This window comes from Bos grunniens, chromosome 1, assembly GCF_055505025.1.
Source record: "Bos grunniens cultivar Pamir isolate PY7600 chromosome 1, Bosgru_T2T1.0, whole genome shotgun sequence".
In the NCBI taxonomy this organism is placed as follows: Eukaryota; Metazoa; Chordata; class Mammalia; order Artiodactyla; family Bovidae; genus Bos; species Bos grunniens.
In genome coordinates this window covers 62508202-62532327 of record NC_141165.1, presented here as the reverse complement: position 1 = coordinate 62532327, position 24126 = coordinate 62508202, and the positions used below count along the sequence as shown (strand labels likewise).

At 41.9% G+C, this 24126-nt stretch overlaps 1 protein-coding gene across 11 annotated transcripts; it reads left to right on the top strand.

Annotated features, from left to right (window-relative positions):
• Nucleotides 1-3106: 3106 nt before the first annotated feature.
• On the top strand, nt 3107-21743 carry TNFSF10 (TNF superfamily member 10). 11 transcript variants are annotated; one of them, XM_086394672.1, is made up of 6 exons: nt 3107-3265; nt 3595-3708; nt 10106-10243; nt 12169-12211; nt 16559-16660; nt 18577-21743. In XM_086394672.1, exons 3-6 carry the CDS (start codon nt 10106-10108, stop codon nt 19026-19028), a joined length of 735 nt encoding a protein of 244 aa, XP_086250798.1. In that variant the 5' UTR covers nt 3107-3265; nt 3595-3708; the 3' UTR covers nt 19029-21743. The 11 variants fall into 11 exon arrangements, 5 of the variants coding, with proteins under 5 accessions (XP_086250798.1, XP_086250789.1, XP_086250778.1 ...); XR_015161842.1 differs by lacking the exons at nt 3595-3708; nt 12169-12211 and adding an exon at nt 9946-9995; XR_015161837.1 differs by lacking the exons at nt 3595-3708; nt 12169-12211 and adding an exon at nt 12245-12399 and having other exon boundaries at nt 18577-19792.
• Nucleotides 21744-24126: the final 2383 nt, after the last annotated feature.

Below are 24126 nucleotides of genomic sequence, written 5' to 3'. Positions count from 1 at the left end.
GTATACAGTATGCTACCATTTAAGTCTATCATATACATTATATATATATATATATAATATATTTATAAGTGCATGGAATCTTAGTGGAAAGATACATAAAACTGTTAATAATGGTTGTCTTCGGGGTGGAGAACAGGACAATTCATGGCCAGGTGAGGGTGAAATACTTTGTATCCCATATGATCATCCTTCAAGATGGTTGTTCTCTTGTTCTCTGTTCATCCCTTGCTCTACCAGACCCTGCTTCACTCATATGACTATTCACTCTTCTTAATATAGGGCTTAACCCCTGGTAGCTGATGAGCCCACCTCATATCCAACCCCTATAAATTATAGCCTCATTCTCCCCCTAAATAGCAGAAACCGTTGTCACCACCTGCCTGTTGCTGGCCACACAAAGTGGGGATGTCGCTACAGAGTTTTTGCCTCAGACATGTAAGATCCTCCTTCCAATAAAATGTTGATGTCTCTCTCACTGTCTCTGGGCTCTTTCTTCGATCACAAGGCTTTCAGGCCTGCAGCTCAACAACTGATGAGTCAGCCAGAAGGCCAAAGAAACTCTTGTGAGTGCAGAGATGCAGGGAAACAAGGCCAGGAACAGAAAGTTGGAGGAATGATTGGGCAGAGGCTGTCAACTAGCATGTGGGGCCCTGTGGCAGTTGTCTTCCATCATAATGACAATATCCTGTAAACCCCAGAGTCTCTTTCCACTTTAAAAGTAGCAACCCCACACCCGCGGCTCATCTGACTTGCACAGGGATGTCTGGGGAATGCAAACAGAAAACAAGGACCTGGATCATCTTCAAAATACCGACATAGCCCCCCAGTGCACCAACCCTAAACAACTAGGAAGGTTGTTTAGGCTTTAGGCTTTAGGGATGGTAACTTAGGGACAGACTTATGAATTGGACATGGCCTATTACCCAGAAACGTTTGGTTGGGGCCTACGGCAACAGCAAAACAATGAGTGCCCTTGGGCTTCCGGTCCCAGCTGTGGAAGGGGGCAGAGCAATGAGTCAGTGTGAGGGAGCCGCAGCCATGTGTGTCTACAGTGCGTCACAACAGGGGCACGACATTACAAAAGGCCTACCTGAGTCGTGGAGAGATGCACAATCTCAATTCAGGGTCCAGAAGAGCTGTGTGTGATGTACGGGACCCCCAAGGACATCGGTATTGACCAAGGAACCCACATTACTGGCCTTGAAGTTCAGGAAAGGGCTGCTGGAAATGACCTGCACTGGTGTTTCCACCATCCTTACAGCCCTAATGCTGCTAGGCTACCCCAGAGAATGAGTGGGGTCACGTCAGCAACAAGTGAGACAGGAACCCCGCTCTCAACGTGTGGACACACCCCAGGAGCAATGGTCCCAGTTCAAGGCACACTGCCATTAGGACTACCCATTAGGACAAAGCTTGCTTTTGTCCAGGCCACAGGATCTAACCCCAGGAGAACATATTATAAGCCAGCCCTGGGACTGGCATGTGAGTCCCTGGTGGTTTGGGTTTGCCACTTCATGGGGAATAGAACAGAAAGGGATTTATCTGTTAACTGCTCTACCAAAGACCAATAAGGTAATTAATCCAGGCCCCAGCTGGAGGAAGCCGCCATCATGTTAACACTGAGGGTCTCTTTAGAACTCAGTACAGGCTCTGGGGACTGCAGGTGAATAGGCGGGATGGTACTGCCTCCCAGAACAGAAGCCTCAGGCAGACGTGGCACTATCTCAGGATAGTGCTTGTATGGTGGTTAATGGTCATAATTTTCCCTGTCTTGTGCCTGGCAAGCATGCTTAGTCTGAGTGGAGGCAATAGTGGTGGCCTCGCTGGGAAATGAGCCTGCTTGCTGGGTCTATAGCAGGATGCCATTGTCGTCCTCCTCTGGACTTTCATGAAAACTTGAGCCTGTAACCAGCTGGCTCTAATGTTGGCCCACCTCTTAGGCTCTTGATACTCTTTAGCTGCTGTTGTCTGTATTGCATTTGTGGTGTCTGGGTGCAGTGCCCCTGTACCTACCTGAGCCCAGGGATATCACAGAAGAGGGGTGGACCAAGATTGTAAGGGTCGTGCAAGGTGTGCAGGGGTGGAGTGTACTGTTAAGCCATTCAGGATGGCTGTTCTCTTGCTCTCTGTTCGTCCCCTGCTTGACCAGGCCCTGCTTGACCAGGCCCTGCTTGACCAGGCCCTGCTTCAATCATATGACTATCCAATCCTCCTGATTACAGGGCTTCATCAGTAACTGCCTGCATGCTTGCCCCCACCCCATCTCCTGGTTTCCTTGGTAACTGATGAGCCCACCTAAAATCAATTTCCGCCCTGTCCCTCCCATCCATACATGGTAGCGTCCTTCTCCCCCAAGGAGCAAAGACTGCTGCCATGTCCTGCCTGCCATGGTGAGATGTCAGTCCAGGACATTTTGCTTCAGACATGTAAGATCTCCTGTCTACCAAACTATTGATGTCCCCATCACTGTATCCCACCTCTTTCTTTGGTCTGGAGGCTGGGCAACCACAAGCTTTCAGGCTGGTGGGGTGTGGCCCAATAACTACCTAATCAAAATAAATAAAATGTAAAGTAAGAACATGAAGAATTTTTACACAATTAGAAAATGATGGAAAGACACATACTTATAAAACCTGATGACCTAGATAGACTCTAGCCTAAATAGTGAATGAATGGAATAGTTCACAGAAACATGGACTTGCTTCTGGTGCCCTTGTTGACAATGACCTTTTCAAAACAAGCCCCAGATTTTGTTTTAATTAATGGATTGAAGTTATTATGATTGTCACACTTACAACTTTTTTCACTTTTCTAATCCAGTGGAAGCTATATTCACTTCCTAAGGCTGCCACAATGAAGTAGCACAAACAGAATTGTGTTGTCTTGCAGTTCTGGAGGTTAGAAGTCCAAAACCAGAGACAGAGAGCCACGTGCCCCTGAAAACTGTAGGGACCTGCCTTGCTCCCCGCTAGCTTCTAGTCGTTTAGGATTAGTAGGCTTGCAACTGTTTTTTCTCCTCTTACAACTTTCAGTTTCAGTTCCTTTTACTAAGTAAAACTTATAAATTGGCTCCACCCTACAGCAGTCCTAATCTGCTGCTTGACTCACTCTGCAGGAGTCACATCCTACAGTGATCATGGCCCTGAAGCAGGCTCCGGGCTCCAGACTTGGGCAGATCTGCATGCCGATCCTCATCTTCACAGTGCTGCTGCAGGCTTTTGGTATGGCCGTGTTTTACATGTATTTCAACAAAGAGCTGAAGCAGGTCAGTACAATGCGAACGCTCCCTGACAGGCGCTCTCAGCACCGTTTGGCTGACTGCCTCTGTTGGCTCCTCTGTGAAGACTTTACAGAGGAAGAGAAGCCTCTCTTTCTCTGCCCTGCCCGGGGACCCTAACTGCTAATGCCTGTCATTACTGAGAACTTTGCAAAAGTGAGTTGAAGGGATTATGTGCACAAAGTACAGTTGCAGAACTGGCTCCACCAGATTCTAGCAGATGCAGGAAATGAAACTGCTGAGGTAGTTTTGTCGTTAACAGTATGTTATAATATTAACTGCTGTCATTCCTGAGTGCTTTCTGCTTAACGTTTTAGAGTTCTTGACTCAAATTCTTGGGCAAGAGAGGAGCTGCCTCAGAGGAGGACTGCGTCTGCTTTTGCTTTCTGTGACACCTCTAGGAGCTAGCACAGAGCTCCCACACTTGTTGAGTGAGTAACCAACCTTCACAAATGTGGTTCTACTGGGACATAGGGTACAGTCAAGGCTTAACCCAAAGACGGGCTCTAAGTCACCTGTAATAATGCTGTGGTGTGTTCCAAATGTTGCTAGTTGCAGTGGATTTTGAAAGCAAAATTACTGAAAATAAGCCAACTTCAGCTTTTGGCTTTCTATATAGTCCCTGGTACCTCAGCTGGTAAAGAATCCACCTGCAATGCAGGAGACCCTGGTTCAATTCCTGGGTCAGGAAGATCCCCTGGAGAAGGGACAGGCTATCATCTCATAGGGCTTCCCTGGTGGCTCAGATGGCAAACCATCTGCCTGCAATGTGGGAGAGCTGGGTTCAATCCCTGGGTTGGGAAGATCCCCTAGAGGAGGACATGGCAACCTACTCCAGTATTCTTACCTGGAGAATCTCCATGGGCAGAGAAGCCTGGCAAGTTACAGTCCGTGGGGTCACAGAGAGTCAAACACGACTGAGTGACTAAACACAGCACACACATACACATATATATTTAATGTATTTTTTATTGGCATGTAGTTGATTTACAATGTCAGTTTCTGCTGTATGGCAAAGTGAGTCAGTTATACATAACCACTCTTTTTTCAGATTCTTTTCCCATATAAGTGATTACAGAGTATTGAATAAAGTTCCCTGTTCTTTACTGATGTAAGTCATGCAATTATCTGTGTATGTGGTCAACTTTTTTTTTTTTAATTCTAAAAAACAGAAGCTTCAAAGCTTAACATCTTCCCACCTGCACACATTCTTTCTGATTATGTTTATATACTTGCAATGGCAGTTCAGCTGGTAAAGAATCCACCTGCAATGCAGGAGACCCCAGGTCGACTCCTGGGTCAGAAAAATCCCCTGGAAAAGGGATAGGCTACCCACTCCAGTATTCTTGGGCTTCCCTGGTGGCTCAGACAGTAAAGAATCCACCTGCAATGTGGTAGACCTGGGTTCAGTCCCTGGGTTGGGAAGATCTCCTGGAGGAGGGCATGGCAACCCACTCCAGTATTCTTGCCTGGAGAATCCCCACAGACAGAGGAGCCTGGTGGGCTATGGTCCATGGGATCACAAAGAGTCAGGCACAACTGAACAACTAAGCACAGAAATGTTTATATGTTTGTACACTTCTGTATAGATGCACAGAAGAATTTATTAAGAGTATCAAAAACAGGAGAATTGAGATATTGAGCAAATACTATGTTTCAGAAACTTTCAAAGTTTCATCCTCATAACAATTCTATAAAGTAAATATAATCATCCCATTTTATAGATGAGCAAACTAAGGCTCAGGGAAGTTAGATAAAAGGTAAAACCCAATTTTGAACCAAGGCATTAAATAGGTGCTCTGCTGCTGCTGCTAAGTCACTTCAGTCGTGTCCAACTCTGTGTGACCCCATAGACGGCAGCCACCAGGCTCCCCCATCCCTGGGATTCTCCAGGCGAGAACACTGGAGTGGGTTGCCATTTCCTCAGTAAGTTGTAATTAGCATGGAGCAGTCTCTTGAAGTTGTCACCCTCTTCATCAGAAATTTTTGCAAGGGAAAATGAATTTGAATCTCTTTGAATGACTGTGTAGGGTTTGGAAAAGCATATTCAACACAAGTATGAATTTCCTAAATCAGATCACAGGTTCTACTCTGGCAAGGGAAAATTTGCAGAAGATACAGTGGGTGAGGATTATAGGGAGTGTGGGTTGAGTAGGGCTAAGGGATGTTGGACTGAACCCTCACAATGAAGCCCCAAGACCAGTAAGCACAAACAATAAATATGGGCTTAGCCTCTGAAGTCTATGTCTCTGAGAAAGTTTGACAAGGGCATTATCTATTGCTGTGTCATCATAGATGGCGAAGAAAAAGGAGGAGGAGCCCCTTATCCACTGGGCTCCATAAATGATCCTTTATGCTATTTGGGATTTGCAGAAACTGATTGTCAGAGACTAATGGCTGGGCAGCAGAGAGGGTCAGGACTGGCATCTTGAGGTCTCTGAGCCAGCCAGCCAGCAAAGGAGTCCACACAGCTGATCTCAAGCCCTGCCAAGGACTGGTTGTACCTGGCCTGGACAACCACAGTGTTTGTGATGGCATCACCGGCAGTTGAGTGGAATCCACTTCTCAGAACCAAGGGCTCCTGGAACAGGAGCACTGGCACCCAGTGCCATAGCTGTCTCTCCTCCTAGAAGTGTCCGAATTAAAAAAAGCACATTTATCCCCTTGCCCCCAATATCCAGATGTGGTTAGCAAGAGAACAGTCCCAGCCACTGAAGTGCTGAAGAAAATTCCTTCTCAAAGTGTGAATGGGTGTGGAAAGGAAGTGGGGAGAGAGATTAAGCATCATTAATCATTCCTGGGATAGCCACAGCACCTGCTTGCCCGTGTGTCATTCACCTGTATTGGCCCAGGTGTGTGAAGGAAACTACCAAATAGGAAACTGGGGAAGGCGTGCAGGCTGGCTGTGGCTTTCTGTTGTTCAGAAATCAATACATAAGCATAAAAATATCTAGGAGGAAAAATAAGCTGTGATCTCTAGATGATAGGATTATGGGTGCCCCTTTTTCCTTTTTATTTTTCTATATTTTATCAATTTTCTACAATGAATGTTGTAAAACTATCTATACCATCCATATGACCGTCATACAGATCTAAAGAAAATGACATTTTTATATAGTCTTAAAAGTAAAGTACAAAAATAAATAAATAAAGTGAATCACTCAGTCGTGTTCGACTCTTTGCAACCCCATGGACTGTATAGTCCATGGAATTCTCCAGGCAAGAATACTGGAGTGGGTAGCCTTTCCCTTCTGCAAGGGATCTTCCCAACCCAGGGATCAAACTCAGGTCTCCCGAGTTGCAGGCGAATTCTCTACCATCTGAGGCACAAGTGAGCCCAAACCATATGCAAAATTGCCCACACCCAGGCTGATCTTAACCCTATAAAAAAGAGATCCTCCAAAGGTAACCTAGGAAGTAGAATGAGGGTGGATGAAGGAGGATATTACTTGTTTTACTTTTAGGAAAGTATTCTATAATTTTCTGTTTTTCAGGGTGTCTATGTATCCTCAACATCTTCAGGCTTCATTAAATCTGGGTTAACAGTGGAGTCATATTAGCTTGTCAGACTTCCTCCCATGTCTCCTTAGGACCTTAGTTTTCGAGGCAATCCTTCCCCACCTCCTGAAAATGTTTCTGGAAAATTTCCAGAGGATCTCCAGAGGCCAGCAGTTGGTCCTGATCTGGGCTGGCCTCTGGTCTCTTCCACCCTCTCAAATTCCAATTGACTTCACAGGGGCTGTCAGCTACCCTGACTGCCTGATCTCAGCACCTCTCAACTCTGCCCTGTCCCAGCCCTGACCCTACCTCCTGGCATTTTCCAACTTCTATGATGTAAGAAGGCGAGTTGCTTTTTCCTTTCTGTGTCAGGCACATTGTTTTGTCCCAACAGGTTACGAAAGTTAGTTAAGCCTTTTTGTTTTTTTTTAATCTTTTGGCTGCACTCCACAGCATGTGGGATCTCAGTTCCCCAACCAGGGTTCAAAGCTGTACCTCTGCATTGGCAGCTGAGAGCCTCAACCACTGGACCACCAGGGAAATCCAGTTAAGCTTATTTATTCAGTTTCATCAAATCAGTACCTGACCAAGGAATACCTAGTCTTGTTGGACTGGACAATGTCTAATAAAACTATTCTTCTGGAACTTTCCTAAAGCCTTGCTACTAAATGCAGCTCTTTTCTCTGATCTTCCCTGCAGTTTGCTAAACATGCTCTTATATTTCTAAATTGAGTTCTTTCCTTGGAAAGGCTTTTAAGCCCCCACATAAATTGCAGATTACAGTTGAAGAACATGGAGGTGGGTAGGGACAAAGGAATGGTGCCTAATTTCATCTCCAGTCATAATTTAGGTGGCCCCCACCTGTCACCCCCGCTACATCTCCTAGGCAAATGTTTTACTCCTATAATCTTAAAAAGGAAGAAAGAAAATAAGCATTTACTTAAAAGCAAATGAATGTTCTATGCCAATGGGGAAGGAATTAAGTCAGGTTTGTCACTTCTACGCTTGAGAGACCTGATCAAATGTGCAAGGAGCATGTGGCTGACGGTACAGGCCCACATGACTCTCACCAAAAGTTCTCATCAATATTTAAGTCATTTTGATTTGGAATGAGGTTGTCTTTCTATAGAAGGAAGCAGATCATTCTTATGTTTGATCTTTCCTTCAAGCTTTGAAGTCCCCTTCATTCAGAGAACAGATAAAATGACTATTTTCCCACTTATTTCTCCAGAGAAAGGCATTTCAGTGGATTTGTATATGGAAATAATATCTGAATCCCAGTTGTTAAAAATGAAAACAGGAAAACAGACCCATCTGAACTTGCATGAACATCCTGTTTTTCTTCATGAGGTTAATCAGTTGTCATCCTGGAGTGTCCCAGATGGATTGGAGTGTATAAGCTATGTGCGCACATGTGTGTGTGTGTGTGTAACATCAAGTGCAAACTTAGCAGAAAATGATCTAGTCATTGTAAATGTTTACCCTCAATCAGAATGAGGGAGCCTTCAAATGGTATTTCAAGTCTCTGCGGGTAAATCCCTAACTGGTGTAAACTTTTAATGAGGCAAGATTCAAATATCTAATGGCAATGTAGTCCTGATTCTGCTATCCAGAGGAGCAGACATCACAACAATAGCTAGAATCTGCTAAGGCAGTTGGACTATAAAGAAGGCCGAGTACCAACGAATTGATGCTTTCAAACTGTGGTGCTGGGGAAGACTGTTGAGAGTCCCCTGGGCAGCAAGGAGATCCAACCAGTCAATCCTAAAGGATATCAACCCTGAATATTCATTGGAAGGGCTGATGCTGAAGCTCCAATACTTTGACCACCTGATGTGAAAAGCTGATTCACTGGAAAAGATCCTGATGCTGGGAAGGATTGAGGGCAAAGAGAAGGGGGCGACAGAGGATAAGATGTTTGGATGGCATCACGGACTCAATGGACGTGAGTTTGACCAAACTCAGGGAGAGAGTAAAAGACAGGGAAGTCTGGCGTGCTGCAGTTCATGGGGTTGCAGGAGGGTGACACAACTTGGTGACTGAACAACAAAAACCACCAAGACAGTCAGAGCTAAGATCAAGAAATAGAACATTCAGCTCAGTTGTGTCCGACTCTTTGTGACCCCATGAATCGCAGCACGCCAGGCCTCCCTGTCCATCACCAACTCCCAGAGTTCACTCAGACTCACGTCCATCGAGTCAGTGATGCCATCCAGCCATCTCATCCTCTGTCGTCCCCTTCTCCTCCTGCCCCAATCCCTCCCAGCATCAGAGTCTTTTCCAATGAGTCAACTCTTCGCATGAGGTGGCCAAAGCATTGGAGTTTCAGCTTTAGCATCATTCCTTCCAAAGAAATCCCAGGGCTGATCTCCTTCAGAATGGACTGGTTGGATCTCCTTGCAGTCCAAGGGACTCTCAAGAGTCTTCTCCAACACCACATTTCAAAAGCATCAATTCTTCGGAACTCAGCTTTCTTCACAGTCCAACTTTCACATCCATATATGACCACTGGAAAAACTATAGCCTTGACTAAACGGACCTTTGTTGACAAAGTAATGTCTCTGCTTTTGAATATGCTATCTAGGTTGGTCATAACTTTCCTTCCAAGGAGCAAGCGTCTTTTAATTTCCTGGCTGCAGTCACCATCTGCAGTGATTTTGGAGCCCAGAAAAATAAAGTCTGACACTGTTTCCCCATCTATTTCCTATGAAGTGATGGGACTGGATGCCATGATCTTCGTTTTCTGAATGTTGAGCTTTAAGCCAACTTTTCCACTCTCCACTTTCACTTTCATCAAGAGGCTTTTTAGTTCCTCTTCACTTTCTGCCATAAGGGTGGTGTCATCTGCATTACCTTTGCCCTAAAGTGTTTGATTAATTTGGCGGGAGGATCCTGGAACGTAAACAGATTCCACTCCTACTTTGTACCTGCATGGGTTTCCAACTGTTGAGTGGGAGTCATACCATGTCAGAGCTGGAAGGGACCTCAGAGCTCACCACAGGGAACCAGCTTGAAATGCAAATGAAGAAGAGATTTTGAAGTGAAGAGGCAATTTGTTGAGCAACACACAGCTATCCAAAGGCAGGGGCCGCAAAGGCATTGTGACCCCAGATGTCTGGCCCACACCTGTTTCCTCTCTCCCACATTCAACTGCTTACCTTTATTCAAAGGATGGAAGACTGCGTGCTTACTTTTACTTCAGACAACGAGCTTATGCAAGGTACTAAGACTCCTCTGAACATGTCATCGGTTTCTGTTATTTTAACTTGTAAATGAGCAAAAAGAAAAAGCACTTGTGTGTAATACTGTGTTATATCCATCTAAACCCAGATGCAGAACAAATACTTCAAAAGTGGCTTGGCTTGCTTCTTGGAGGAAGATGACCGTTCCTGGGACTCCAGAGATGATGAGAGTATAATCAATCCCTGCTGGGAACTAAAGTCCCAACTCCATCTGTTTGTTAAAAAGGTAGGTGAACCACGGTGTCACTTTACCAGTGGGCATAGGAGGTTCAGAGGAGAAAGAACATTTTACATCATGAAGTCTAGAGTCCTCATTTTGTAAAGGAGAAAGTTGAAACCCAGAGTGTTTAAGTGATTGTCCTCAAATTCACAGAACTAGGAAAAGGTGGGATCCACCCCACAGTGGGTCCTGATTGAAGCCTGCTCTAGAGTTTATTCCTCTCTTCCAGAGAGCTTCCTCATCTAGTCTAAATATTTTATCTTTTGTGGAAATGAGGAACGGACAGAACAACAGAGGGCACCCAGGGCAGGTGAAAGCGTAGCATAGGAGGGGAAAAGACTTCCCCATATTTCCAGGTACCATATAAACAAACAGATCATTTTCCATAAATGTCCTTTATGGACATTCCACATGTTATTAACATCTCCCCTAATCCTCAAACAGCTGTGAGGAAGGAATCATTATTATCTTCTTTTTTCTTTAAAAAAAAAAAAAAAAAGATATAGAAATTAAAATAGTCCATATCAGTTAAGTAACTTGAGAAAAGTTTCCCAGGGCTGATAATGAACAAATTTTAATCCAGTCCATCTGCTTATATTCTAACCATTCTGTTTTTTTGTTGTGTGCTTTTGATTTTGGCTGTGCCACATGGCATCTTATTTCTTGGGCATCTTTTTTTCCCTGTCCAGGGATTGAACCAGTGCCCCATGCTGTCAGAGGGCAGAGTCTTAACCACTGGACAACCAGGGAAGTCTCATTATAATTGTTCTTTTTTTCTGCCTACCACACTGTAAGAATTAGCCTTTTCCTTTTCCTGCTCCTCCTTTTTCCTTTCTGGCTCAGAAGGCCAGTGGCAGAGCTAATGTGCTGAGACCCTTGCTTCCCTTCCCACACATCAGTTTCCTTTGCCCTAGAGGAGCCCCAACCTGTTATCTGTGGTCAGGGCTTTTTTTTTTTTTTAATATAAATTTATTTATTTTAATTGGAGGTTAATTACTTTACAATATTGTATTGGTTTTGCCATACATCAACATGTCAGGGCTTTTGACAAAGGAAAATGCAGATATGGGGCTGAAGTACAGAGGAAGTTTCTGACAGTTATGTGATTAACAAGAGTGAAGGGAAAGGTGGGCAGGGACGGGCAGAAGGACTGAATAGAGAGGAGTTTAAAGCCGTGGGTGAGTCATGTCAGAGTGGGCTCATTGAACAGAAGGGCTCAAATTCATTCTTTGTTCCTGGTTTTCCCCACTGGTTAGCAAATAGGGAAAGAAAATGATATGAGGTATTTAGTCAGAGATGAAAATTTGGTAAGATCTCTTTATGGTGAGAATGTCTCAGCCACATTCTCAGAAATGAGAGAATGACACGGTGCTAGCAGGTCACCACTGGATGGGCTGTGCATGTCTGTGGGTGTCATGAGAGAAAGGGAGTGTGCCTTACACCTTCAGTCTTGGGTCTGTCCAATAATTTAAAGCCCCTGGAATCTAACACACGCATACATTCAGAGACACACAATGCACTTGTACACATGCTTGCATGCAGACACGCCTCCCAGAAAGTGAGGTGACATGGCCATCACGTCTGTTAGCCACAAGGAAGCCTGGGCACGTTAGGCTGACCTAACTTGGAGAAAAATGACTCTTCCTTTCTGTGGTGTTCCAGGTATGGCATTTCAAAGACTTCATCCAGAAACAGAGGTCTCTCAGACAGAGGGCCATCCTTTCATCAATAGTAGGGACAGCTGACTCTGTATTTACCCCAGATCCCATCCTACCCCACATGCTCTTTGCTTGAACAACTTAAAGCTGCCTAAGTTGATATCTTAAATGCAGAAATTTCCTGTTAGACATCAGCAAGAAGAGCCATAGGCATTCAATAATCAATTTAAATGCTTAGGGAAATTAACAAGCTTTATTCAATACTATTTGCAGATGACTTTGAGAACCTTTGAGGAAATGATTCCTACAAATCCAGGTATTATTTTTTGTTGTTGTTTTAATTTTCTAGTGTCAACCTCCTGATAAGCTGAGTACTTCTCCATCCTCTTGCTCTCTACTCCCACCCAAACATCCCACCTCTGACTGATGCTCAGTAACTCAAGATGCTTGATTCTGTTTCCCTTTTGGCATTGGCATTTGAACCAAATCTGAGGCCCACCTCAGGTATGAACTTTATTTCCTGGAAATTTTGTTCTTCCAATGTGGATTTACCTTTCATCTCAACTTCTTCCATTCTTTGCTTTTATCTTCTAATGTGGGTAGCTTTCTGGAGCATAGCTGGAAAAAAAATAAGGGGTCCAAAGTTACCCATCTTCTCTGCTTCTGACCATGCCTAGGCTCTAAGCCTTTCTTTATGCAAAAATTTTGCTCCATCATCTCTCTCCCAACAATCCTTCTCCCCACTCAAAATCCTCATTCTGTAGTCCCCACACCTTTGCCATCTCCACTGACGGTCAGCCAACTGCTCTTAACCCACATCCCCTTTCAGTGGGTCTTTCAGAGAAGACCAAACTGGCTTCTCTGGTCCTCTGTCTGGCTTCTCCCATTCTTGCATTTTCACATCTCCTCATCCTCCATCCTCATCACCTCTTCAGAGAGAACTTCTCTGATCAGCTTTCTAAGAAAGTTTCCCCACATCCTGTTTTTCTGTCATACTTATTTTGTTAGTTTCCTTTGATAAGTACATGTGTATAAATCAAAGAAAATATATATATATATTCTCTGTGTTCTGATTCCCGACTACATAAAAGATCTACAAAGACTGAAAACATGCCTATTTCTCTCACCTCGCTATACCTGGACTTACCTCTATATCTCAAACCTAGTAGATTCTCTTTTATTCCCTGGTCCTTACCTGCACCAACTTTGGCGTGCATGTGTGTGTGTGTGTGTGTGTGTGTGTGTGTGTCTGCATGTTTTGACTGAGGTGAAATTCACATAACATATGATTAACCATCTTGAAGCATATGATTTGGTGACAATTAATGCATTCACAGTGTTGTCCCACCACCATCTCTGTTTACATACAAATTCTTAATACACATTTTGTTAATCAAGACATAAGTTAATGTAACTGATGAATTAAATTTGCTGCTTCTTCACATTTAGCTCACCATAACCACATTTTCCCCTACGAACAGTCATACAGGCCTCCATAAATGTACCACAGACTTAAAGTCCTGGAGTACCCCATGCTGGCAGAGAAGAAACAGTGTTTTTAAAATAGATATTTGGTTAATGATGTATTCCTACTTTTCAGCTATCCTTTCCCATTACAATCAGCATCCTCATCCCTTGATAACCCCCACCATCCTTTATTACATATGAAGGCAAGACCTGGTCCCAGGATCTAAGCATTCTTTCTGGTCATTTCCCCAAAGCCAAAGGCAGTAGCAGGAATGATGAACATGCCATCTCTTCTTTCTTTAAAATATTTGTTTATTTGGCTTCCTCGTATCTTAGTCATGGCACACGGAATCTTCATTGCATCATGTGGAATCTTTCCTTGCAGCACATGGACTCTCTAGTTGTGGTGCTCAGACTCAGCAGTTGTGACACATGGGCTTAGTTGCTTTATGGTATATAAATCCTAGTTCCCCAATCAGGGATCGAACTGCATCCCCTGCATTGCAAAGCAGATTCTCAACCACTGGACCTCCAGGGAAGTCCCTCCAACTCTTCTAATGAGGAACACCAGATCCATGGTTTATAGAAGATGCATGTACTACTTTCAGTTCTGGGAGAAAAATATTCTTTTTTATACTCATCCCAGTGGGGTGCAGAAATCACACACTTCTCAGTATACCTAAATGTATCCATGACACCCAAATATACATATTCATAGGCTTCTTGTCTGGGAGTTGTTTGCTATAGTCTGTAGGAAATTTCCTCTCTTCAAATTTTGCTCTTATATCTAGGCTTTCCTATATCCTTGCATTGACCTCAAATGCAAGATATTCGTAACTGGATTCCATTACGGAATGTTTTAAAGCAAAGTGTTAAAGTCTCAGAGCAGATGCCAGTCCAGTTTCGATGCACGATACTGGATGCTTGGGGTTAGTGCACTGGGACGACCTAGAGGGATGGTATGGGGAGGGAAGAGGGAGGAGGGTTCAGGAGGGGGAACACATGTATACCTGTGGCGGATTCATTTTGATATTTGGCAAAACTAATACAATTATGTAAAGTTTAAAAATAAAATAAAATTAAAAAAAAAATAAAGTCTCAGAGCAGTCAAGACATTATGAATTATTTATCACTGGAGATTCAAAGTAAATGAACACACCAACTTTGAAAGCTGAGTATTCTGAGAGTAACGTAATTGACCCTACATCCCCAAGCTGTGTTGAGTCTTCAATATAGTACAAATACCCACTATCCTGAATAAGTAACAACACCAGATAGATAAAGTCTTCTTCCTATTTCTTTCTCCCCTATGGAATTTTGTCACCTCATTTCAGTTTCCTCTACTACTAGTCTAGACGGAGGCTTCCTATTCTCAGACCTTGATCAATTACAATTGTCTGCTAACTCACCAATCTCTAGCCCTCTCAATTTCTAGCATCAGACCTTACTATGAGTTAGTTTAGCCTAAAGCACAACACATATCTTTTTGCTTCCCTGATTAAAACTGTTTAAAGTCTTCTCATGTCTGTAAAATCCAAATCTCTTAGCTTAACATTCAAATCCTCTATAGTTTAACTCCTCATTCAAGCCTGAAACTGAACTCCTCCGATGCCTGTGTCCCAGGAATGCTGTGTGCATCTTGTCTTGGGGACACTGTTCTAGATCTCTGTGAACGCCCTTCTCCCATTGTTGTGGACTTTAAGCCTCTCCACCCTTTTCATTTCAGATAATTGTCCTGCACCTCAAATACTTTCTTGCTTTCATTTGTTTATAGCTATTTCTCTGTGTTCCTAGAAGAGTGCCTGGCATAGACATAATGGGCACTTTGGTTTGCTAGAGTAAGTGAATGAAGGGACCTTAGTCCAAAACTTCCCCTGACTCAGCTTTCCAACAAATAGGAATCTTTCATCATCCTTCCTTTCTATTTCACATGGGTCAATTTTCACTTTCTAATTTGTATCTTCCCTAAACACTTTAAGTCCCTTGAAGGCTCAGATTATACTATCACTGATTAATCTTTGAATCCCCCATGGAAGCACTGCCTTGTCCATGGACATATTTATTTGGTGAAACCATACAATTGATCTTAACAACCAATGTAAGCCTCCTGAGAAGTTTTAGCTGATTTTTAAAAGAGTAATTTGTTGAATTTGTGGTCATTTAGTCTGCTCTAGAGTACTTCAGATGGTGGTCAGTAAATGTGATTTGTTTATTGTGATCTAGTGAATCAATGATTTATATGTTCATATACTGATTATCATGACCATTATGTCATTCCATATACCTTTTGGGATGTGAGAGAAGTGACTGCTACTGCTGCTGCTGCTAAGTCACTTCAGTCATGTCCGACTCTATGTGACCCCATAGACATCAGCCCACCAGGCTCTCCTGCCCCTGGGATTCTCCAGGCAAGAACACTGGAGTGGGTTGCCATTTCCTTCTCCAATGCATGAAAGTGAAAAAGTGAAAGTGAAGTTGCTCAGTCATGTCCGACTCTTAGCGACCCCATGGACTGTAGCCCACCAGGCTCCTCCATCCATGGGATTTTCCAGGCAAGAGTACTGGAGTGGGGTGCCATTGCCTTCTCCAAGAGAAGTGACTGCTGGATATCAATTTGTGGCATCTATGGACATGTAAACCATGGAATCCTGTGGCCACAAAGAAAGTTGAGCCATAAACCCCATCTGAGATAGTGAATGGTGTTTTGTAATTGCTCTTCCTTTAGAGTAGATAGTAGCTAGCAAAGAGGAAAAAATAATTGAAATGATGAGAATTGGTATCAGTCTTTTTCTACAAACAGCTCAAAGTGGACAGTTGCCAGTACCTGGTTATTTGTGCACTTTTAATGCCTCAGCAGGAGTATTATATGTCCACGGTTTGGTTACTATTGTTGTTTAGTAAAAGTGTCAGGATCTTCATTTTGTTATATTCTAGTAGAACCTTACCCCTGAGATGCCAATAAATTATGGCTAACGATACTCCCTATTCCTCCTATCTAAAGTACTTTGTGAATTAAACATAGGCTGAAGTAGATTACTCATAATACTAAAATGTAGGTTGGTTTTATGGAAACCCATATAATCAACTTTGGGAGCCCAGTGTGTTTGCTATGCTTGATTGACAAGTGCTGTGCACAGCAATGTATTTGTGAAGTAGCTTGACAAGTGCTGATGATTCTTTGTTACTTCTCTTTTAGAAAAGCAATATAATCCTTACCTAGAGAGAGAAAAGGGTCCTAAGAGGGTAGCTGCTCATATAACTGGAAGCAATCGGAAAAAAAGTACGTTGCCAGTTCCAGGTAAGAGAAATTATTAATATATGGTTTAAAGGAAAGGAAGGGAAGAATTTGTTCTAAATAATTTATTTTTGTATCTGAAATGTTTATATGGCTATCTACAAAATGGTCAGTAGTAATCAAGTCTCAGATTGACTCTTTTCAGAAGCAAGATTATAAGATGAGTAGCTTAGTTACTGCCCGGCACAACTGGCCTCAAGAAAATTCTGAAATGAGAGAACTTAGGGTTTCCCATGCCCTCATTTTTGCTTTTCTTATTTTTAAAAGTAATTTCTCACTCTTTCATCAAATCTTTCTCCTCTGCAAAGGTTCTAAATCAGTGATCTACTTTTCCAGTGAGTTACCAAACCCTCCCAGTGACATTTGCATTAGGTTGAACCACAAAAAGAAAAAATGGCCAATATTTGACCACTTTGCACTTATGGAAATGTCAGTTTCATATAATTTAACCAAATAGGTTAATTTATTTTCAAATAGTTAACCAATTATGTTAAGCCTAATTTTAACTGGAGAACAGGTGTTCATGGATTGCTGAAGTTAGTGTGTGAGTCTTGTAATCTAAACACCCCATGGGAATCCCAGCTCCTCCTTACCAAGTTCTTCATTCTGAGGAAATTACTTAACTCAATCAAGTTTCATTTTCTTTCTCTCTCTCTTTTTTTTTTTTTTTTTAAAAAGATTTTTTTGATGTGGACCATTCTTAATGTCTTTAATGAATTTGTTACAATATCACTTCTGTTTAATGTTGTGGTTTTTTGGCCAAGAGACATGTGGGATCTTAGCTCTCCAACCAGGGATGGAATCCAAACACCCTGACTTGGAAGGCAAAGTCTTAACCACTGGACCACCAGGGAAGTCCCAAGCTTCATTTTCTTCACATAAAAAGTAGAGATAACGTTTAACTCACAAAATAGTGAAGATGAATGCAAAATGCTAGTGCATTGTAAGCACTCAGTAAGTAGTGCTTTTATTATTGTGAGAGATTTTGCCCTAGGTTAAAGGTATTTCAGGCATCAGTTAATGAATGAAAAGTTTGTTGTTTTTTTTTTTGTTGGCTGATTGGCTTTTGTCTGGTTTTACTCTGAGCAGTTGCCTTCATGGTATTCCTGAACTGGTATTTTTGGAGGTAATTTATGTGTTCTGCCTATTTGTGAGATTGTTATTTCACTATTCCTATTTACAGTTCATCAGATAATATGGTGGTAGTTTTAAACTCTTGAAAAACTAAAATTTGCACCAATCATAGAGATGAGCCCAAAGTTTAAAGGAATATCCTATCTCAGTAAGGCCCATCTTCATTCAAAATCTTCAGGATTTAAAGATCCAAAGATCTGAAGATCTTTAAATCTGGGCGTTTTTGCCAAACCCTATACCTTGCCTTATTGGACTTGAGATGCCTCCTGCTTGGGAGGTGATTTTGACACTGGGTTACTGAGAAAGACCAAGGAAGAATCCAAAAAGACCTAAAAGAGTAGCAGGAATTTATGAGCTCTAGGCTTGAGGAACAGATATGTTTCTTTTGGTTTCCTTCTACATTGTCAATCTGAGCTCACCAGCACAGGAAAGGAGGTAGGGGTTCTGGACAGAAATTCTTCCCAGGAGTAGACGGCTACCCTAATGAACCATTCCCGTGGTACCATTCAGAGCTGACTGTGACGGTCGAGGTGCAGCAAAATAGGGGACTTCAAACAGGTCACAGTGGCATGGGCGCCTCCAGATTTCTATATGATTAAAATTTAGACTCCTTGGAAGATTGAGGGAGCGTGAAGTTTTAAATTGACTTCCCTGGTGGCTCAGATGGTAAAGCGTCTTCCTACAATGCGGGACAGTTCCAACCAAAGCGTTGTCTAGCCACAGTTATCGGGAAACTCCTTGCTTTACTACAAGTTAATTTTATTTTTCTCCAAACTTCATCCCAGGCTCCAAGAATGAAAAAGCTGTGGGCCATAAAATAAATTCCTGGGAGTCATCAAGAAAAGGACATTCATTCTTGAATAATTTGTACTTAAGGAATGGAGAGCTGGTTATCCTTCAAACAGGATTTTATTACATCTATTCCCAAACATACTTTCGATTTCAGGAACCTGAGGAAGTTTTGGGAACTGTTTCAACAGAAGAGAACAGAAAAAAAATCAAACAAATGGTACAATATATTTACAAATACACAAACTATCCTGACCCTATACTGCTGATGAAAAGTGCTAGAAATAGTTGTTGGTCTAAAGATTCAGAATATGGACTCTATTCCATCTATCAAGGAGGAATATTTGAGCTTAAGGAAAATGATCGAATTTTTGTCTCTGTAACTAATGAACGATTGGTTGACCTGGACCAAGAAGCCAGTTTTTTCGGAGCCTTTTTAATTGGCTAAATAATCTATAAAGAAAAAACAGTACCCCCAGTTTGACCCTTCACTTTTCAGAGTACTTCAAAAACAAGGTGAAAGTAAGGCAGCCTTAGCAGAGCAACTTCAACCAAGAGATCTACAACACAAGCTTTTTTGGTATCCTGGATCCTTTACCACTTAGCTACCTGGGAAGCCCTCACTGGGGCTTTCCACCTTACCACCAGAAATCTAGCTCAATATCAGAAAAACAAACAACCCAATAAAAAATTAGGCCAAGGACCTAAACAGACATTTCTCCAAAGAAGACACAAAGATAGCTGCTGGGAGCCAGCGTGAGGAACTCTGCCCATGGCAAAGGTCATTAGGAAGGAGGCTCAGCATACACAAAGGCTGAATCGGCATACGCAAAGGCGGGATCGAGCCTCAGGAGTCCCCCTGGAAATTCTTGAGCTGCTGCTGCTAAGTCGCTTCAGTCATGTCCAACTCTGTGCGACCCCATAGATGGAAGCCCACCAGGCTCCCCCGTCCCTGGGATTCTCCAGGTAAGAACGCTGGAGTGGGTTGCCATTTCCTTCTTCAATGCATGAAAGTGAAAAGTGAAAGTGAAGTCGCTTAGTCGTGTCTGACTCTTAGCAACCCCATGGACTACAGCCCACCAGGCTCCTCCATCCATGGGATTTTCCAGGCAAGAGTACTGGAATGGGATGCCGTTGCCTTCTGTGAAGCAACTACCTTTCAATAAAAAACCAATTATTTTTGTTCCTTTTTCAATAAAAATTAGTAAAATATGTAGTTTTTATGTATTTTGTACTTAACATTTTATAGTAACAAGATTAGTAACAATGGAGAAAAGAACTTCTAATGTCTTTTTCATGATATCTTTTATCTAACATGTCTTACAGAAGAAAGAAAGAAACTGCTCAGTTTTGTACAATGTGATTAAAATATTATCAGTCCTTTCCTTTATGGTTAATGCCTTTGTTACAGATTGAATTGTGTCCCAACAAAGGATAATGTCAATGTCCTACTCCCCAGTACTTCAGAAATGTGATCTTATTTGGAAATAAGTTTGTTGCAGATATAATTAGTAAAGATGAGGTCATAGTGGAATAGGTTGGGTCCTTCACAGAATGTGACTCATTATTTAAAGAAGGAGATTTAGTCAAAGAAAGACCCACAGGAAGAAGTCCTCACGGCAGCAGAGGCAGAAATTGAAGTGATGAAGCTGCAAACAAGGAACCCCAAGGATTGACAGTCCTCATCAGAAGCTCAAGAAACAAGAGAAGATTCCACTCAGAGCCTCAGAAATCTGCTGACACCTTGATTTTAGACTCCTGGCCTCCAGAATTGTAAGAGAACAACTTTCTGATGTTGAAAACCATCTGGTCTGCGACACTTTGGTTCAGCAGCCCTAGGAAGCTTATACAGCTTGCCATACCATGCTGAGGAAATCTTTTTTTACTGATGTCACACAGATATTACCATTGATATTTTTTTTCTGAAATCTTGAAGTTTAGTCTTTCATAGTTTGATAGTAGGATTCAACAATAATTTAATTCATGAATGATGAAGGGATATAATTTTATCTTTTACCATATCAGTGACCAATTGTCTAACACTGTTCAGTGGCTAGCCCACTCTTTCCCCATTGATTTTAATGTCTAACATCATACACCCAGCTCCCAGGGGGTCTGTTTCTGTGTTCACTTCCCACCCTCCCCCCAACCCTGCATTGGATTGGTTGTCGGTTCTTGCCCCCATTCCATCCATTTTCTAAAAATTGTGGTAAAATATAGGTAACTTAAAATTTAACATTTAACCATTTTTGAACATAGATTTCAGTAGCATTAAATACATTCACATTGTTGCACGACCTTCGGCACTATTCATGTCCAGAACATTTCATTATCCCAAGCTAAAACTTTGTAACCATTAAGCAATAACTCTTCATTTCCCTTCCTCCAGGCCCTGGTAATCACCATACTATCTTTATGAATTTGACTGTCTTAGGTAGCTCATGTAAGTAGAATTATGCAGTATTTGTTCTTTTATGTTTGACTTATTTGATGTAGCATAATATCTTCAAGGTTTAATCCATGTTGATGCATATGTCATAATTTCTTTTATTTTTTTATAGTTTTCTATATATAGGTCTTTAGTTTCTTTAGGTAGATATATTCCTAAGTATTTTATTCTTTCCGTTGCAATGGTGAATGGAATTGTTTCCTTAATTTCTCTTTCTGTTTTCTCATTATTAGTGTATAGGAATGCAAGGGATGTCTGTGTGTTGATTTTATATCCTGCAACTTTACTATAATCATTGATTAGTTCTAGTAATTTTCTGGTGGAGTCTTTAGGGTTTTCTATGTAGAGGATCATGTCATCTGCAAACAGTGAGAGTTTTACTTCTTCTTTTCCAATTTGGATTCCTTTTATTTCTTTTCCTGCTCTGATTGCTGTGGCCAAAACTTCCAAAACTATGTTGAATAGTAGTGGTGAAAGTGGGCACCCTTGTCTTGTTCCTGACTTTAGGGGAAATGCTTTCAGTTTTTCACCATTGAGGATAATGTTTGCTGTGGGTTTGTCATATATAGCTTTTATTATGTTGAGGTATGTTCTTTCTATTCCTGCTTTCTGGAGAGTTTTTATCATAAATGGGTGTTGAATTTTGTCAAAGGCTTTCTCTGCATCTATTGAGATAATCATATGGTTTTAAATAAAAGTATAGTTGATTTACAATGTTGTATTAATTTTTACTGTTCATTACTTTTTAAGACTGAACTATATTGCAGCATTGGAAAATAGGTACTACATTTTGTTTATTCGTGTATCTGTTGATCTCTGGCTTTAATGGTTACTATTTGCTTTTCTATAAAGCTTAACGTTCTCCTTCTCTAATCCTTTGTTCCCAAACAACCCAGGTATTTGGGTGTTTAATTCACAAACTTTCTGCAACATAAGTACCTTTCATTGTGACATTTTAAGGCAAAATTTAGAAGGGAAAAAGTTACATTTGCATGTGCAGAATTCAGTTGGCAGTTTAAATAAACATCCTGGGAAGTCTCAAATTTCATTCCAAGTACAACTGATACAGTATCAGAACTATATGTAAAATTTTCAACAGTGTGAATAATGACTATAGCCACCCAAAAGGAAAACAGCCCATTTGACCTGAAGCAGAAGGAGATAGGAAGGAATGAAAGAAAGTAGTCAGACTTCTTAAACTTTATAGGAGAGGCACATAGAGCTATTGAGCTATGGATATGTGGTATTCCTCAAAACAAGGGAAGAAGGACCCCAAAGACAATTTAGAGATCATTAAGGCTTCCTCTTTGGTATCAAAAGTTGGGAATATATCACTTGGATTTTGACAGACCAGACAACCCTTGCCCATGAATGTGGGGGTGGTGCCACCCAAAGCCATGGGAGCAATGCTACCAAAGCTGTGAAGGCCAGGCCCCTGCCCAGCAGAACCCTCAGAGATGTCTGCCTCTGCCTAGGTATCAAGGAATGAAGCCATCTAGAGATGTGGGCACTCAACCCAGGCAGAAGACCACAGAGAGGATGAGGTTACTACAGGGAGTCCCTGCCAGGAAAATGCTCAGTGGAGCCATGTGGATATGGCTTCTCCCATGATCCAAGTCAGCAGAGTCCCTGGTGTGCAGTTCCAGACAGAGACAGCTACAAGCATGCAAGTTAAGCCAGTGAGGATTGCCATGTGGGTTGCCTGCAGCAAAGCCATGGGGGCAGGTATACCCCAGTGTGCACAGAAGGTCATTTCCATATCCCAGTGGGCCTAGCAGGGAGAGTATCTGATGAAAGAGTAGTCTCAAGCCTTGAGATTTGATGTTTGCCTTGTTGGGTTTGGACTTGCTTGGGACCTGCCACCCTCTTCTTTCCTATTTCTCCCTTTAGGCTGGGAGAGTTTGCCTTACTGCCTGTCCCACATTGCATTTTGGAAGCACATAATTTTTTTTTTGTTTCACAGATTCACATCTGGAGAGCAATTTATCTCAGAATCAATTATACCTTGAGTCTCATGCACATCTGATTCAGGTGATATTTATATGAGACTTTAAACTTAGATTTTTTTTGGTTGATGCTAGATGAAATTAAGACTTTGGAAGCTGTTGAGATGGAATGATCATGTTTTGCATGCAAAATGGACATGAATTTTGGGGGGCCAGAGATATGCTATGACTTGAATATTTATTTCCCTCTAAAAGTTCATATGTAATTTTCAAAATTCATTGAAATACTAATACCTTATGTGATGGTATTAGAGCCAGGGTCTTTTGGAATTGACTAGGTCATGATGGGTCCACTCATGAATGAGATTAAGGTCCTTATCAAAAGGTTCAAGATAGGTCTCTTACCTGTTCAGTTATGTGGGGATACAATGAGAAGTTTGTGACCCAGAAGAGGGTTTCTATACGACTGGGCTGGCACCCTGATCTTAACTTCTAGCCTCCAGAACTGTGAAAAATTAATTTATTTATAAACCACCAATTTGTGACATTCTCTAATCAAAGACAAAAAGTGGTTGAATGAATTGAAAAATAAAATCTAGCAATATGCTGTCTACAAGGGATTCACTTTATTTTTTATGGCCATTTCTTTTCAAAAAATTTTTATTTATTTTACTTTTTTTGGCTGTGCTGGGTCTTTGTTGATGTGCACAGGGCTTTCTGTAGTTGTGGTGCTCAGGCTTCTCATTGTGTGGCTTCTCTTGTTGTACAGAACAGGCTCTAGAGCACAACAGAATAGTTGTGGCACTTGGGCGTAGCTGCTCCAAGGCACGTGGGTTCTTCCTGACCGAGGGATTGAACCAGTGTCCCTTGCATTGCAAGGTGAATTCTCAACCTCTGGACTACCAAGGAAGCCCAAGGGACTCACTTCAGATTTAAAGATATACGTAGATTGAAAATGAAGAAATGGAAAAAGATATCCCGTGCAAAGATGACCAAAAACAGCATGGGGCTATGCTCGTATCAGGCAAAATAGACTTTAAGTCAAAAGTTGTCTCTAGAGACAAGTCATTATATACTGATAAAATTCAATTCAACAGAAAGATAGAGCAATTATATGTACATATCCAGCATCAGAACCCCTAAACCTATAA